The sequence below is a fragment of the Mauremys mutica genome, chromosome 20, assembly GCF_020497125.1.
Source record: "Mauremys mutica isolate MM-2020 ecotype Southern chromosome 20, ASM2049712v1, whole genome shotgun sequence".
In the NCBI taxonomy this organism is placed as follows: Eukaryota; Metazoa; Chordata; order Testudines; family Geoemydidae; genus Mauremys; species Mauremys mutica.
In genome coordinates this window covers 16,284,170-16,300,525 of record NC_059091.1, presented here as the reverse complement: position 1 = coordinate 16,300,525, position 16,356 = coordinate 16,284,170, and the positions used below count along the sequence as shown (strand labels likewise).

General features: G+C 46.5%; 1 protein-coding gene across 2 annotated transcripts in view; it reads right to left on the bottom strand.

The window, feature by feature from the left end:
- Positions 1-2,143: 2,143 nt before the first annotated feature.
- The window catches only part of AKAP8L (A-kinase anchoring protein 8 like), a 53,133-nt gene continuing 38,920 nt past the window's right edge, over positions 2,144-16,356 (bottom strand). For both annotated transcript variants that reach the window (XM_044995067.1, XM_044995068.1), the window contains 3 exons: positions 13,049-13,179; positions 11,510-11,605; positions 2,144-3,117 (listed from right to left, as the gene is read on the bottom strand). In XM_044995067.1, coding sequence (XP_044851002.1) covers positions 2,752-3,117; positions 11,510-11,605; positions 13,049-13,179 — 593 coding nt within the window. In that variant the 3' untranslated portion in view covers positions 2,144-2,751. The remainder of the gene's footprint in view (positions 3,118-11,509; positions 11,606-13,048; positions 13,180-16,356) is intronic.

Genomic DNA, 16,356 nt, shown 5'->3' with positions numbered 1-16,356 from the left:
GATGGCTCTCTCTCACACATACAGCTACTATCATGCTGGGCACAGTCCATCACCCAAACACCTATGCAGGCTGCTGCATTAACTGCTATAGGGAGGAACAGCAACAGTGATAAATGTCTGCTTCATGCTGATGTATTTAGGGAACACAACTTTTAAAAAATTTAAAGAGCAAAACAGAGAAGTAATACCTGCTTCTAACTGGTATTGTTCTAAGTAGCAGGTGTAAAGTTAAGAGGACCAAATTCTTTTTTTTTTTTTTTTTAAATGTGACTACAGCTTATAGATTTTTTGCAAGATCCCACTAAATATACTTTTTTTAAAAGTGTGTTTTGTTTTTTTTAAAACCTTTGAGTATCACCCCAAGATTAGGTCACTAGCCAGAAAACCCATCTTCAGTATAGTACTTCTAGCTTTACCTACTTAAAAATGCCATTAGAATTTGAGTCACAGGCAAATTCCCAAAACTTCACTTGTTTACAAAAATTGGCCTTGGCCTTTCCTATTGTGATGGATGACTATAACATCTATTGCAGAGCCAGGAAGAAGGAGAAGTCTGCAGATACTTGCTGAGCTCCAGAAAGAGGAAGAACTGGTGTGTTTGTGGGGGATGGCAGGGAGTGAAGATCAACAATTGTAAACAGAGACTAATATAGTCTCAGCCAAATCAGGGAGCTGCATGAAAGAGTTGAGTCCAATTTTTATATGGATGCTAAGAAGCAAGATGTTATCTTACTTGCCTTTGAGTGCTAGGGGATGGGTGAACTGGAGGGTGAGTTGTAGGATATCAGTGGTGGTTCTAGGAGAGCTAGAAATAAGAAATCCGTATGAATGAAGATGGGTGTAAGAAGAGTTCTGGTGCCTAAAATGAGGTAGGGAGAAACAGAAACAGTTATTTAAAATGCCATTTGATGTATTCTAACATAATTGGGGTATATGAATATTCATATGTTTAACTCATTTCTACATATATTTTTTCTAAAAAGTAATCTTAGCAACCTTTTAATCCAGTAAATTTCTATGGATTTGACAAAATCCCACTTTAGTATAGTTTTTTCAGTAACTTACTGTAGTCAACCTCCTAATTCCTTTCTCTTCATAATTAATACCTTAAAGTCAAATTCCTGAAGCCAACGTAGGTATATGCATGTAAGCACAGTCTTAGAGGCCTTGTTCAAAATGGCAATACGCCACAAGCTTCCGATCACTGCATGGTGAACTATCCCAGAAAAAAAAAAAAACAACCCCTACTGATCAGGCTTAAAGTGGCCTCTGGTATCAGGCCACATTTAAGAGGTCAATAGTGACTACTATGCCATACTGGTGTCCCTACTTCAGACCACTGTAGTAAACATTTTGAAATTTGACCCTGTGCCTCAACATTTACACTAGAACAGGTTTAACAAGCTGCTTGTCATATTAACACTGTGTTGCAAGATCATGACAGAAAATTCTACACCTATAGTTTAGAAGCTGTGCAGTTCTACTGTATACCGATAACTAGGCTAACTTCCACGTTATGGAGGAATGAATGCAAGTAGGGAGGAAGAAGAAGTCAGGTTTATAAAGAAAACTGATCAGCTACAGCTACCAGCACTCTATATTCAAGGGAAGTTCCACAGATGTTGGAGCCATTAAAGAAGCCCAAGGCAGCTTGTCCCAAAATGGTGCCCTGCCATCCAGCAGAGATGTGCCCCCCTTTTCTACACATGCATCCATGATGGCGCATAAGCCAGCACAGATTTGTCTCTACAAAATTGGTTCAGTTTCCTGCAGGGGCACGCTTTGAAATATCATGGAAGTGTTAAACTTTTGATTTGTGAGCTTGACAAATATACTCAGAATTAAAAAGTCAATGACAACTTTAGGAAATATTTGTGAATATTCACAAGGCACAATTCAGTTGGAGATCTCAGAAGGGTTATATTAGCCTTACAGATGAGAACAAACAAAAGAGAAGTGACTTTTTCCAAATCAGCAGCAAAATTGAGTGGAGCTCAGATCTCAGTGCAGCAGACCACAGCTATTGCACAGCATTGCTTCAGTTTAGGAACAGTTCCATTTCAAGATCTCCACCTATTAAGAGCATCACCAGGATACATACTACTCACCTCCACCTTCAGAAATTAAGGCGCACACAGAGGGGTAATATCAGTGTAGTGCTTTATCTCCACCCACCGAAAACATTCACCTTTAAGTGAAAGCATTTTACAAACAATACAATGTTGACACCACTTATTTTTGCTTTGCATTAAAAAGGAAGAGTAAAACATTGGGAAGAGTACTACAGTCACATGGAAATTATGCAGAATTTTACAGCATACACTGTAGATTTTTAAACCCTGGATTTGAGACTCCTTTTGCTTCCAGGAAGGCTGGCTAAAGGACAACCCACTCTTTTTAAATATATAAAAGTTTTACAGGAACAATAGTAAGAGGTTTAATCTGCCGGATTGTGATTTAGTACGTAGTGCATTAGGCACAATTTGTTTTGTACACATGCTCAAAAGGAAATTCTTCTAGTACAAAGCCATCTAAAAACTTGGACTGCACAAAACCTAGCTACTAAAATGAAGGTTTGGTAAAAAAAATCTATTTCCAAAAACACTTTACAGATAGAGGCTTTCAACTGCCATAACTAGGTGAAAGTTTAGTAGAATGATAACCAAAAACATACTATGAAGTTTCACAGATAGTTATGCTTTAAAAAACTTAATGCTGGGTCTTAAACAGGTCAGCTTTCTCATCCAGAGTCTACTCCAAGGGCTCATCCTCTTCTGCTGCAGTAACTCCTTTGCTTTCTTCCTCACTTCCTTCCAGCAGTTGCTCTTCCTCCTCAGCAGTGAGGGTTTCCTCTGCAACTTGTGAATTCTTCTCCTCTGTGTAGCCTGCTTCTACTTCTGCCTGTGCCTCTGCCTGAATCTCCTCTTGCTCCCCATGATTCTCAGTTGCTTCTGGGTTCTCCTCGTGGTCTTGGCTTTCCTCATCTTTATTTTCTTCATCTTGGTTTTCTTCATCAATTTTGTTTCCATCTGCTCCTTCAGCATTTCGACTTGTTCCACTCTCTCCTTCCTCATGCTCCTCTTTCTCTTCTGGATCATCTGTGAAGGGATTCTCACCCTGTAAGTCAAAACAGAATTATGTTGAAGCTGGACAGATTCGCGGCAGATATTAGCTAAGACCTTCTCACTTAATTTCACACAAATGCCAGGTACATGAGATCCTCCTTCAGGGCATGAATATTTCTGATCACTAGGCTGGAACCAGCACTTGGAAGTTCCCTGTACCTGAAAGTATTTGTACATAACCAGAGGGTTTAACCCTGGCCAGCTGTAAGTTAGTGAACTTTATAGCAGTGTGTGGTGAAGGTACCCATGAGGTTTGCCTTGTTACTGAGAGTTAATTTTATATTATGTGGACATTACTTGTAGCTCCCCTGTTGTTCCTTCTCCCAGCAAGGTCCAATAAACTATTGGAGTGCCATGCTTCTGCTGATATAAGCAGACTGCTTTCAGACCAACGAAGTTACAAGAAAAGTAAAAAAGACTTGGTATACTTGGTCTATTGAAAGCAGAGCTGTTTGTAATGTCAGGAACAGGGGATGTTCAGATTCTGGGAGTCCTCCTGACAAAGCTGAGCTATTGGAGATTTATTCTGTGTCAAATGTAAAATGATACTCTCCCATCCCCTATTTTAGAAGGTTTTTACCAGGCCTCATCTATACTGAGAATTCATACCAGTTACAGACAGCAGTGTCACTGTACTGATACAAACCGGCAAAACTGTTATAAACCAGTGTTTGCATTGGTGCAAATCACCTCTTCTCAAAGCAGGGTGAGCTGCAGTGGCACACACTGCAGCTTAGTGTGGACAAGCAAAACTACAATAGGTGTATGTGGTGGTGCAGCTACACCAATGCCTACATTGGGGATTTCAGACAGCCAAGAGCTTAGTCTTGCAACCCATTTCCAATTCTGACGTGATTTAAGCAACCAACATTCAAGAAGTCTATCCATAGTAGAGTTGGATACCAATCTAAAGATGAGGTTCCAAGCTACCCAATGTTGTTCAGCACCAATGCTAACTGACAGTTTGGAGAAGAACTACTAAAAACCAAGCTGTAACTGAAGACAGGAAGATACAAGCCTTATTAGAATGCCAATGATAGAGGCATTTTAAGTACTAACAGAAAGACATGCTCAAACCATGAACACCACAGATCAGCAAAGCTATAGACAAATGCTATCACAAGTGGAAAGCCAGGCTTTCTAACGATGTGCATACTATTAGTTCCTAGCCCTCATGCTTGGCAAGGTATTAGCCTTCAGAATGGTCACTAAACGCAGAGACAAGTGGTGACTTTTTGGTGCTAGCCCTGGACTTTCCAGACAGTCCCAACCCATGGACCAACTATTGCCTTGGCATCAATGACAAGTTTGTGTGTTTATGTGGATCATAGGCCCCAACCTAAAAAGGAGTGGGTTACTCACCTTGTGCAGTACTTAAAAAGTTTGAGATGTGCGTCCCTGTAGGTGCTCCACTTCAGATGTTGGTGAGTTTCGGTAGCAGTGCCTGGTCGGGACATGCATGTGCAGTAGCGGTCTCGTGGCACTGTTGGCGCCTCATCTCGTGTGCACACAGTCTGACCCCTTCAGTTTCTTTTCTACCGTCGAGTCTTTAATGCAAACTCTGAAATAGAGGGGAGGGTGGCGGCAGTGGGGCTACTTCTTCGGGTGCTGACCCTGTGGGTGGTCCACTTCAGGTGACTGTAAAGCAGTGCCCTACTGTGGATGGAAGGGCTTCCGAGTTGTATTCATAGTTGATGCTAGCACTGTTAGGCCTAGTACTGCATCTGAGTTTTGCATTATTGCATAGCGATTAATTGAATGTGTGTTCAGACGCCCAAGCAGTGGCCCAACATATCTCTGTGATTGATAAATTATTTAAAAAGACTGTTGAGGTCCACATTGATCTGTTCAAATGGGCTCCGATCTCTGTCTGGGATTCTCTTTTTTGCTGTTGATAGCACAGATGGATGCAATTTGAAATCCATTTTGAAAGTCGTCATTTTGATATTGCGGATCCCTTTGACCTTTCAGCCGTGGAGACGAAGTCTTCAGAGTGGTTTCATTCTATCTAGATAGAATGCTAATGCATGTCTAACATCTAGAATGTGGAGGATGGTCTCTTGTGCAGTCTCATGTGGTTTAGGGTAAGTGAACTGATTGGTTGAACTGACAACTGAAAGGATGATGAAACCTTGGGGACAAATTTTGGGTGTGATCATGTCACTTTGTCTTTCAGCCTCTATTTCACAAATTTGTCGTGCAGAAATAATCACGACCAGGAATGCAACTTTCATTGAGAGGTGTAGTAGAGTACAAGTCGTAAGTGGGTTCGAATGGTATTTTGGTAAAGCCTCTAAGGAGCAGGCTTAGATCCCATGCTGGTGTAGGGTTCTGTATTCCCGAGTGCATGTTCTGTATTCCCATGAGGAAATGCTTTGTGATCGGATGTGTGAATAATGAGACACCATCAATCTTATGATGGAAAGCAGTTATGGCTGCTAGATGTACTTTAACCGTACTTGTGGAGAGTCCTGATTGCTTTAGTTCCAATATGCACTCCAAGATCAAATTAAGTGGTGCTGTAAGTGGAGTTATGCGTTTGTTTTGGCACCATATGGAGAACTTCTTCCATTTCTGTAGGTAAGTTGCACAAGTGGATGTCTTTCTGCTGAGTAAAACCTGTTTTACCTGTTCCGAGCAGGTTAATTCTTCGTGTTGGAACCATGCCTTCAGATCAAATTTTTCCAGGTTTTGATGGAGGACTTGACCTTCGTCTTGTGAGAGGAGAGCCCGTCACAACAAGAGCGTGTATGGTGTGCAGATCGCCATGCAGATCAGGTATGGGAACCATGTCTGTCTGGGCCACATTGGGGCTATAAGTATGATCTTGGCTTCGCCATTTGTATCTTGTGTATTACTCTGGAAATTAAAGGTATCGGTAGGAATACATATAGGAGAGATTTGTTCCATCTGATGAGGAAAGCACCCCCTAGGGATTGTGTTCCCAGTCTTGCTCATGAGCAGAACTTTGGGCATTTGGCATTTCATGCTACTGCAAATAAGTCGATGTGTGGGAACCCCCATGTGTGGAATGTGTTGTATGATGTCATTCAGTTCCCATTCGTGTTCTTGGGAAAAAACTCTCTGCTTAACGTGTCCGCCGCTGTGTTCTGCCAAGCTGGGAGACATGATGCTGTAATGGTGATGTGTTTTATGGACCAGTTCCATAGTTTTATGGCTTCTGTGCATAGGAAATGAGATCAAGCTCCCACTGTTGGTTTACGTAAAACATACATGCAGTGTTGTCATCATGACTTACTGTTTTGTTCTGGATTTTTAGGAGGAAATGGTTGCATGCATTGTGAACTGTGTGTAATTGAGTCTCCATGGGAGACCACTTCCCTTGGATTGTATGTTGGTTTAGGTGGATGCCCCAGCTGATCTGTTGTGATCAGTATGGATGGTGAATTCTGCTGGAATGGGATCCCCGCACATAAATTTTGTGGACTTGTCCACCACTGTAATGAGTGTTGGACTTTTGGTGTTAGTTTTAGGATTTGTACAGTCTGTGCTTTCAGACATCCCTGTAGGCAGCGCATATATAGTCGAGCATGTTTTACTACGAAGGTGGTGGCCTCTGTATGTCCCAGCAGTTGAAGGAAAGTGTGTGCTGATACCTCTCGGCTGTTTGTGACCACTGATATGAGAGTGGTCAGTGCTGCGAATTTGGTAACTGGTAATGATGCCTTGGCCTCTATGGCCTCCAGGTATGCTCCAACGAAGTCCAATTGTTGTACTGGGTTTAGAGTAGATTTCAGTTAGTTTATTTGCAACCCTAGGGTGTGAAAGAGGGTTATAGTCCTTTGGGTAATATTTACTGTTTCTGCTTGAGTAGGTCATTTCAGTAGGCAGTCATCTAGGTATGAAGATCAATATTCCTTGTTGGCACAAACGTGATGCAACTACTGCTAGGGTTTTGGTAAAAACTCTCAGGGTTCTTGAAAGTCTGAAAAGGTAGCACTCTGTATTAGAAGTGGTCTTTCCCTACTGTGAATTGTAGAAACCTTCTGTGTGCGGGATAGATGGTGATAAGAAAATATGCATCTTGTAGGTCGAGGGCTGAGAACCAGTCCCCCTTTTCCATCACTGGGATAATTGAGTTCAGTGTGACCATTCTGAATCTGTGGGTACGGACAAACTTGTTGAGTTTTCTGAGATCTAATATGGGTCTCCATGCACCGTTTTTCTTCTGAGTCAGGAAATAATGGGAATAAAATCCCTTTCCCCTGTGCTGTTTTGGAATTTGTTCCATGGCACCCAGTTGTAGAAGATGCTTTATTTCTTGTCATAGAAGGTGCTTGTGAGAAAGGTCCCTAAAGAGGGACAGGGAGAGGGAAGGAGGACGGGTAGGTGGAATGGAGATAAAAGGGATGGCATAACCTGTTTGAATGATCTCTAATACCCAGTAGTCTGTGAAGATGGAGGCCCACATATGATAGAATGGTCGTAGCCGATGACCAAAGGTCTGGGTTGCTGGTAGTACTGGTGCTAGTTGTTGGGGAAGGTCAGCCAGACTCTCGACCAACATTTCTGGTGGTGCTTGGGATGCCACGGACTGAGACTGGGAAGGACAATGTCTTTGTGGCTGCCATCTGTCTCTGGTTGTCATATGGCCTCTGTTGTTGCGATGTATGGTCTGTTACAGGAGTATGGTTGGCATCTCCTCTGTCTGTTTGAGTGTGTGTAAATGCCGAGGGTTCTCAATATCACTCGTGAATCCTTCATGGAATGTAGGACTTCATCTGTCTTGGCAGAGAACAGCTTGACCCTAATCAAAGGGGAGGTCTATCTTAGTTTGGAGTTCTCACAGGATACATGAAGAACGTAGCCACAATGCTCTGCGTATTACTATTCCTATTGTGTGTGCAGCTGTGTCAGCGACATCATGGGATGTTTGGAGCGTTGTTCTGGCTATGAACTGTTCCTTATCAACAATTGCTTGGAATTATTCCCTCTTGTCTTCAGAGGTTTCATTGAGGAACTCGTTCGGTTTAAAGTAATTATCGTGGTCATATTTCGCTAGCAACGTTGGCTGTGCAGAATTGCTGAAGAATAGACTTTCCGCCCAAACAGATCTATTCTCTTCCAATCCTTGTTTTGAGGTGTGGATCGGGATTGGAGTTGTTTACCCCTGGCTGGCAGCATCGACCACTAAGAAGTTGGGCTGTGGGTGTGAAAAAAGAAAGTCCATTCCTTTATTAGGTACATAATACTTTGTCTGCAGGTTGGAAGAATAGTGGTGGGTGTTTGCCCCACCGTTTCCATCAAGGCATCATTTATTGGCAGGGCTCTCTTTACCATAGAAGAGGTGTGTAAGATTTTTAAGAGCTGGTATTGGGTCTCAGTTACCTCCTCCAGCAGAATATTCTGCTGGTGTGCCATTCACCTGAACAATTCTTGAAAATGTTTAAAAAGTCACCTGTGGCAGTGGAAGCATCACCGATCATCCAGAGAGGATGATGAATTGTGAGCAAGTGAGGTATCTTGTTCTGTGGATTCCCCTCTATCATCTCCAGTCTCCTCTGATACCTCTGGTAATGGTTTTGTTGTTTAGCTTATATGTCTCCTGTGAGGAATGGGAAGTTTGGAGAAAGGAGACTTGCAGGCTTCCCACGGATCCCATTGTGGCCATTGTATAGGGAATGGCATGGGAGGGCACATCCAGGGATGGTGAGCCAAGGATGCATGCCCCTGGTAAGCTGCTCTCTGATTCTTGTGTAGGACATTGGTATCCGGTGCCTGATGAGAAGACTTCCTCCTCAAGGTCCTCCCCATCTTCACTGGAAAATGGTAAAGCAGTAGGGGAATCTGGTTGGTCTGGTGCAGTTGGTACCGGTGAGCTGCTGGTGCCAAACAGAGGCAATCTGGGAGTAGAGGTTACTTCCATGTCTGCCTTATGTGTAAGAGGACACAATGCCATTGTTTAGGGTGCTGTTTCTTTCCGTGCCAACGCTTTAAATAGTAGCTAAGTCAGTGCAGATGGTTTCTGCATAGCCTTAGTCAGTGCTGGTGGTGTCGTACTTGATATCTCTGTGGACGGTTCTGATGAAGTTGGTGCAGACATTGCCAGTGGCGAAGGCTGTGGCACGATGTCCTCTGTAGGAGTAGTCGGTGCTGTGGAGGAGGAGGCTATTTTGTGCCTACCACTTGACTCCTTTCCCCTGCTGGCAGAGGTCCTGGTACGGAGGAGGTGCCTGTGCACTCTGCCTGGAAACCATTGCTTTTTTTTTTTTTTTTTTTTTAAACTGTTCTCTGCTTGGGGAGGATGTGGCCCTTTTCCTTGATTTTGTAGAGGAATTGGCACTTACTCAGTCCACCAAGGATGTACTCAGAGAGTCCTTTGTCGAGGGTTGTCTGGGATCTGAGGTGGACGTTAGCGATTTCTCCATTAAAATGACTAAGTCAGAGATACCTCTCTCCTCGCTTGAGTTTTGATGTTGCTGCAGCGAGCGCACTTTCGTGGTATGTGAGACTCACCTAAACAGCGGACGCATTTTGAGTGCCCATCTGAAATCGGCATTGCTTCCTTGCATGAAGTACATCTCTTGAAACCTCGGGATCTAGGCATATTTTTGATGTCCCTCATAGGATGGGAAAAACGGGAGGGCATTTTTTTTTTTTAAGAAAGCTGTCAAACAGGAGTAACTGAAAGTTAACTAATTTAACTAATTATTTAGTTAAGACGCAGTTAGAAATTCTAGAAAAGATGTTAGATTACTACTTCAGTGTTGCTGGAGAGCTCCATCTCTGACCAAGGATGGTTGAGAAGGAACTGTAGGGGTCGGGCTGTGGGCGCCCTAGATGAAGTGCCAACGGCACTGCAAGACAGCTACTGTGCATGCACACCCCAACCAGGCACTGCTATAAAAAAGCTCCAATCAATGGCACTGGAATGCACTGACACTTGAAGTAGAACACCCACAGGGACAGCACGAAGGTGGTTAAGTTGTTTACCTTTATAATATTAAATATCACTCTTCTGAGAGAGAGAGCAGGCCTGCTGCTAGTAAGCACTGCTCCTTACTTTTATCCTCCTGGCCCCATCTTAATGCACAAAGGTAGTCTGGATTATGGGAGAGGGTATGCATCAAACATCTAGCTTTAAACTTGAGCTTCTTACCCAGAAATCCATTTCAACACTAGCCAACAGTTTACAGCACCAAGGGAAGTCAAATTAACAGCTCTTGAAAGTATATACTATCTTGAGTACTCAAACTGACACTAATACCAACAGTAATAGGCTAACAATGCTACATTTTTGCTAGTGACCCAGACTATAAAACTGCCTAAATTCTATTCCATTCAACTGAAAATGGACACATTTCTCATCCCTTGAAGACCTGGACTTTGCAGAGGATGTCGCACATACCCAACACCATATACAAGAACAAACAACTCGACTCAACGCATTCAGCCAGCAAACTGGACTGAAAATCAACCGCAACGAGACAGATGATATGACCTTTAATGTTGCCTCACCATCACCAGTAACGGCTAGAGGATTATGTTCTCACCAATATAGAAACATTCACATACTTGGGCTGCACCATCAGCCAGGACATCTGGACAAAATCAATAACGCCAGGAACACCTTCAGGAGCTTAAATACAGTCTGGAAATCAAAATCAAACTCAAGATTTATCAGAGCTGCGTACTTTCAGTACTACTTTATAGTGCAGAATGCTGCAAAATGAGAAAGTATGACATGTCCAAACTGCCTTCATTCCATACAACCTGCCTCAGAAAAATCCTCTGCATCTTTTGTCTCAGAACAATCTCAAACCAAGATCTATTGACACAGTGCAGCCAAGAGGATCTGGGTACCATCATTGCCACGAGGGGTTGGAGATGGATGAGTCATGTGCTTCAGACAGAAACTGATTCCATCACAAGAGTAGCAATAAGATGGACACCTGAAGGCAAATGAAAATGAGGCCACTCGAAAACAACATGGCAAAGAGTTGTGGAATCCGACCTGAAAAAACCTGGGGCACAGCTGGGAAACCACTGAAAGACTTGCCAGAAACAGACAGGAGTGGAAGAGTGCCCTAAACGTCAGAGGCTTAATAGGAACATGATGATGATGATGAAACGGAAAATCTTAAAGGAAGAGCCTACCCCTGTTCATTCAGGAATTAGGAGCAACATTAAAAGGTGGGACACAGTAGAGATGAGGAAGCTAGTCATACATACTATGAAAGTCCTTGAACACCACTCAGCCAACCCTTAGGGATCCGACATTGAATTGGGAAAGTACTTTGGAACTTCAGCCTGAGAATTAGCTAGCAAGAAACTTAGTCAGCAAAATGCAGCTAGTCCAAAAATTCTGCAGTGCAGAAGCTGCACTGCTCAATCCAACTCAAAGCTGCTTTTCAGGTATTTACCTTCAAATACCGCTCCAATTTCTTGCTGATTAGTTTGTTATTGAGAATACTTCTTGCAACTACTAAAGATGATTTCTTGGACTGCTCCATCATGGCCTAAAGGGAACAGGAGTATTTAAAGAAACCAGAGTTAAGTTTTGAACTGAGTCATGTAACACTTCAGTAGTTGCTTCTAGCCCAGTGGTTCTCAAACTGAAGTCCGAGAGGGTACTCCAGGGGGTCTGTGAGTCATATCTGGGGCCACTGAGCAAATCCTCCCCCTCCCTCCCAGTGCCCCCTGCATGCCACGGAACAGCTGTTCAGCGGCGTGCAGGAGGCGCTGGGAGGGAGGGGGAGGAGTGGGGATGGGGCACGCTCAGGGGAGGAGGCGGCGGAAGGAGGTGGGGCAAGGTTGGGGCCTTGGGCTGAGCAGGGGTTGAGCACCCCCAGGGAAAATTAGAAGCCGGCTGGGGGGGGTTTCTGCAAAATATTTTAAATCAAAATGGGGGTCCTCAGGTTGCTCAAGTTTGAGAACCGCTGTTCTAGCCACACGTTTCAGTTATTGCAGACATGCTGAATGACTCTAGATGTGTGACACAACCAAGTTTCCTATCTGCCACCATCTACCACCCCACCAAATTTAGTTTTCAGCGTACTCCAGCATTTGTATTGACAATGCACAGCTTTAGAGGTAATAGGCATGTGTGACTACATCCCATCTTTCCCTTGGTGCCAAGTGTGGCTTTTTTGGCCCTGGGGAGGGAATCTCATCTTTCAATCCTCTTGTGGGCAGGGGGTAGAGGTAACATGAGCATTCTAAAAAAAGCATACATAGTGGAGGGACATGGAGCACCTGAACAACTCTGCTGCTGCCAGTGGCTTCCAAGGCACTCAGCTACCCCATTGCACCCTCAATATCGGGCACTGCATTAATTGGTAGCCATTTCATTGCTAATGTGCTTTAGTGCTAATATTTAAATAGTCATTGGGCTTCAGAATCAACACCTTCTTTAGATGTATGGGACAATTCAGAGCCATCGGCTCAGATTATCTGTTTTAGATTTAGGAAGGCTATTTATACATGTGAGGTTCTCTTTAAAACCAGAAGAATCAAATCATCAGAGGATGGATTCTACAGCCAATGGGTTGCAGGAGATATGGGATCCTGCTAGCATGTTACACCGCTGTTCCTCACAATATGAAGAGATTACTTTTCTGCTGACCTCTTACAAGAGTGAAGATCAGTATTCTACAATAATAGACCACCACCATTGCAGTATCACAACTGTGAGCTGTTACCATATAGAGACCACTACTGCAGAAAGCTTTAATAAGGCTAGTCCTGGTTTTAGGTTCCATTTTCCCATATAGCTCATAGGCTGTATGACTGCAATCATATCCAGTTTTTAGCATTCAGCAGCTTGTTTTATTAAGCAAAACAAAACCCTGCAACCTGGATTTACCATGCAGGGATAAGCTGATCTCCATATCTGCCCAGCCAGCTGTAGTGGTACATTGGCATTTATATATACACACAAATTTAACCAGCTGAACGCTTACTCTGCGGTTGTGGTTGTGGTCAAGGGACTTCAGGTGCTTCTGGATAATTCCATACTGCATTGGGATGAAGAGGTCACATGCAGCACAGTGAGCAGCCTCCACCTTTTTAATAAAGTGTTCCATGCCAATATCTGAGGAGAGACAAGAGTTTTGTTCATCTAACTTGAGTTGTGGTGGCCACATCACACTTCAGGGAGTTTTGCAGCTTTTTCTGTGAGTTCACTTATCTTTAATATATTCATGCACCCCTGGAGACTGGTTTCCTACAACGTGATGCTCAGTCTTGATCAATAAGGATGAGGGGGAGCATTGCATAGCCATAGTCTAACAGACCTGAGGCCCAGAGTATGGCTGTACACCTCAAAGATGAATGCTGGTGGTCACTGCTGCATCAGTGCTTTGACTATAGCATGCAAAAATGTTTCCAGCTAGTTGATCTCCAAGCTAGCTTGTAGGACACAATTGTGTACTACATCAGTGGTTCTCAACCAGGTGCATGTGTAGCCCTGGGGGTATGCAGAGGTCTTCCAGGGGGTACCATCAACTCATCTAGATATTTGCCTAGTTTTATAAAAAGCACTAGCAAAGTCAGTACATACAATGACTTGTTTAAACTGCTCTGTACTCTATACACTGACATGTAAGTATAATATTTATATTCCAATTGATTTTATGATATGGTAAAAATGAGAAAGTAAGCAATAATTTTCAGTAATAGTGTCCCATGACACTTTTTTAAAAATGTCTGATTTTGTAAGTAAGTAGTTTTAAAAGTGAGGTGAAACTTTGGGAGTACACGAGACAAATCAGACTCCTGAAAGGGATACAGTAGTCTGGAAAGGTTGAGTGCCAGTGTACTACGTTACCTGCTATTGACACACACCTCAGTGCCATCCATGGGCGGCAGGTTATATATTTGTGTGCGGCCCGGGCCCCAGCAATATTCAGGGCTGGGCGCCCTGCTCCAGCAATAGTTGAAGCTGGGTCTCTCCCTCGGACCTGCCTGGATCGGGCCCCGGGCCCCGCAGGTCTCCCCCCGCCGCCGCGACCCTGCCTGGAGCAGATCTCAGCCCCCGCCTGCCCCCCCCCGCCTCCCCGCGTGTTCCGCCCCCCCCCCCTCCGCTGTGTCGCGTCCCTGCCTGCTCCGTGCTGCTGGAGGGCTCCGAGCAGAACTGCTGTCTGCTGCCGCAGGGTCCTAGTGCCTGCCCAACACTAATGGCAAGGCAGGCTGCCCTTACCCTGAGCCTCTCCAACGCCCCAAACCCTCAGCCCCAGCCAGAGCCCTCTGCCCCCCTGCACCCTAATCCTCAGCCCCAGCCCTGAGCACCCCCACATCATGAACCCCTCATCCCCCTGCACCCTAATCCTCAGCCCCAGCCAGAGCCCTCATCCCCCTGCACCCTAATCCTCAGCCCCAGCCCTGAGCACCCCCACATCATGAACCCCTCATCCCTCTGCACCCTAATCCTCAGCCAGAGCCCTCATCCCCCTGCACCCTAATCCTCAGCCCCAGCCCTGAGCACCTCCACAGCATGAACCCCTCATCCCCTGCACCCTAATCTTCAGCCCCAGCCCTGAGCGCCCCCACATCATGAACCCCTCATCCCCAGCCCCACAGCCCTCACCCCACACTCCAAACCTCTGCCCTAGCCCTGAGCCCCCTCCTGCATCATGAACCCCTCATCCACAGCCCAACCCTCTTCCCTAGCCCTGAGCCCCCCGCATCATGAACCCCTCATCCACAGCCCTCACCCCACAGCCCAACCCTCTTCCCTAGCCCTGAGCCCCCCCGCATCATGAACCCCTCATCCCCAGCCCCACAGCCCTCACCCCACACTCCAAACCTCTGCCCTAGCCCTGAGCCCCCTCCTGCATCATGAACCCCTCATCCACAGCCCAACCCTCTTCCCTAGCCCTGAGCCCCCCGCATCATGAACCCCTCATCCACAGCCCTCACCCCACAGCCCAACCCTCTTCCCTAGCCCTGAGCCCCCCCGCATCATGAACCCCTCATCCCCAGCCCCACAGCCCTCACCCCACACTCCAAACCTCTGCCCTAGCCCTGAGCCCCCTCCTGCATCATGAACCCCTCATCCACAGCCCAACCCTCTTCCCTAGCCCTGAGCCCCCCGCATCATGAACCCCTCATCCACAGCCCTCACCCCACAGCCCAACCCTCTTCCCTAGCCCTGAGCCCCCTCCTGCATCATGTACCCCTCATCCTCAGCCCCACAGTCCTCACCCTGCACTCCCTCCTATCCCCAAACTCCCTCCCACTTCCCACACACCCCTTCCCAACCCCAAACTCCATCCCAAAGCCTGCACCCTTCACCTCCTCCTGCACACCCACCCCCTGCCCCAGCCCAGAGCCTGCACCCAGCACCCTTCCTGCACCCTAATCCCCAGCCCAGGATCTGCACCCCAGACCTCCCCCGCCGAGCCCCCTCCCAGAGCCTTAGGCAGGTGGGGGCGGAGTTGGGGGGGCGGAGTTGGGGGCGGGTTCTGGGCCCCACCAAAATTTTTACAAACTTGCCACCCATGGTGCCATCTCTCCTAGAAAGAGGATATGACTTTCCATTTAACTAATGTCTATATTTTAGTCTAACACAGGGGTCAGCAACATACAGGATGCGTGCCAAAAACGGCACTCAAGCCGATTTTGAGTGGCACCCTGCCCCAGTCCCAGCCCCCAGCCCCACTCAGCCCCCCACCCACTGCTCTCCCCTGTGGGGGCAGGAGGCAGAAGCTTGGTCTTGCGGCAGCCAAGCTTTCCCCCTCCCCTGCTTCTTCCCCCAGCGTGCTGCTTTCCTGTCCCTCCTCCTCTCCTTCCCTGCGCTGATCAGCTGATAGCCCTTGCTAGGGGAAGAGTGGCAGCGTGCTCGCTGCTCCATAGAGGAGGCAGAGAAGAGGTAGGGACGGGGCCTTGGGGAAGGGGGTGGAACAGGGCATCTCCCCTTCCAGCCCCCTGCCATGAGCCGCTCATGGCAGGGGCCTGGGAGCACCCCCACGAGCAGAGCACTCCAGCCCTCTGCCCTGACCCCTGAACCCCACCCCCAGCCTTCGGCCCTGCACCCTCCACCCCCCCTGCCCTGCACTCCTGAACCCCCCCCACCACACCCAGCCTTCTGCACTGCACCCCCCCACACCCCCACTGCCCTGACCCCCCCCACACACCCAAGCCTTCTGCCCTACACCCCAGCCCTCTGCCCTAATCCCTGAACCCCCCCGCCCACACCCAGCCTTCTGCCCTAACCCCTAACAACACGCCCCACCACCCCCAGGTCTGGGGCCCCGGCTGCCGGCCTAGG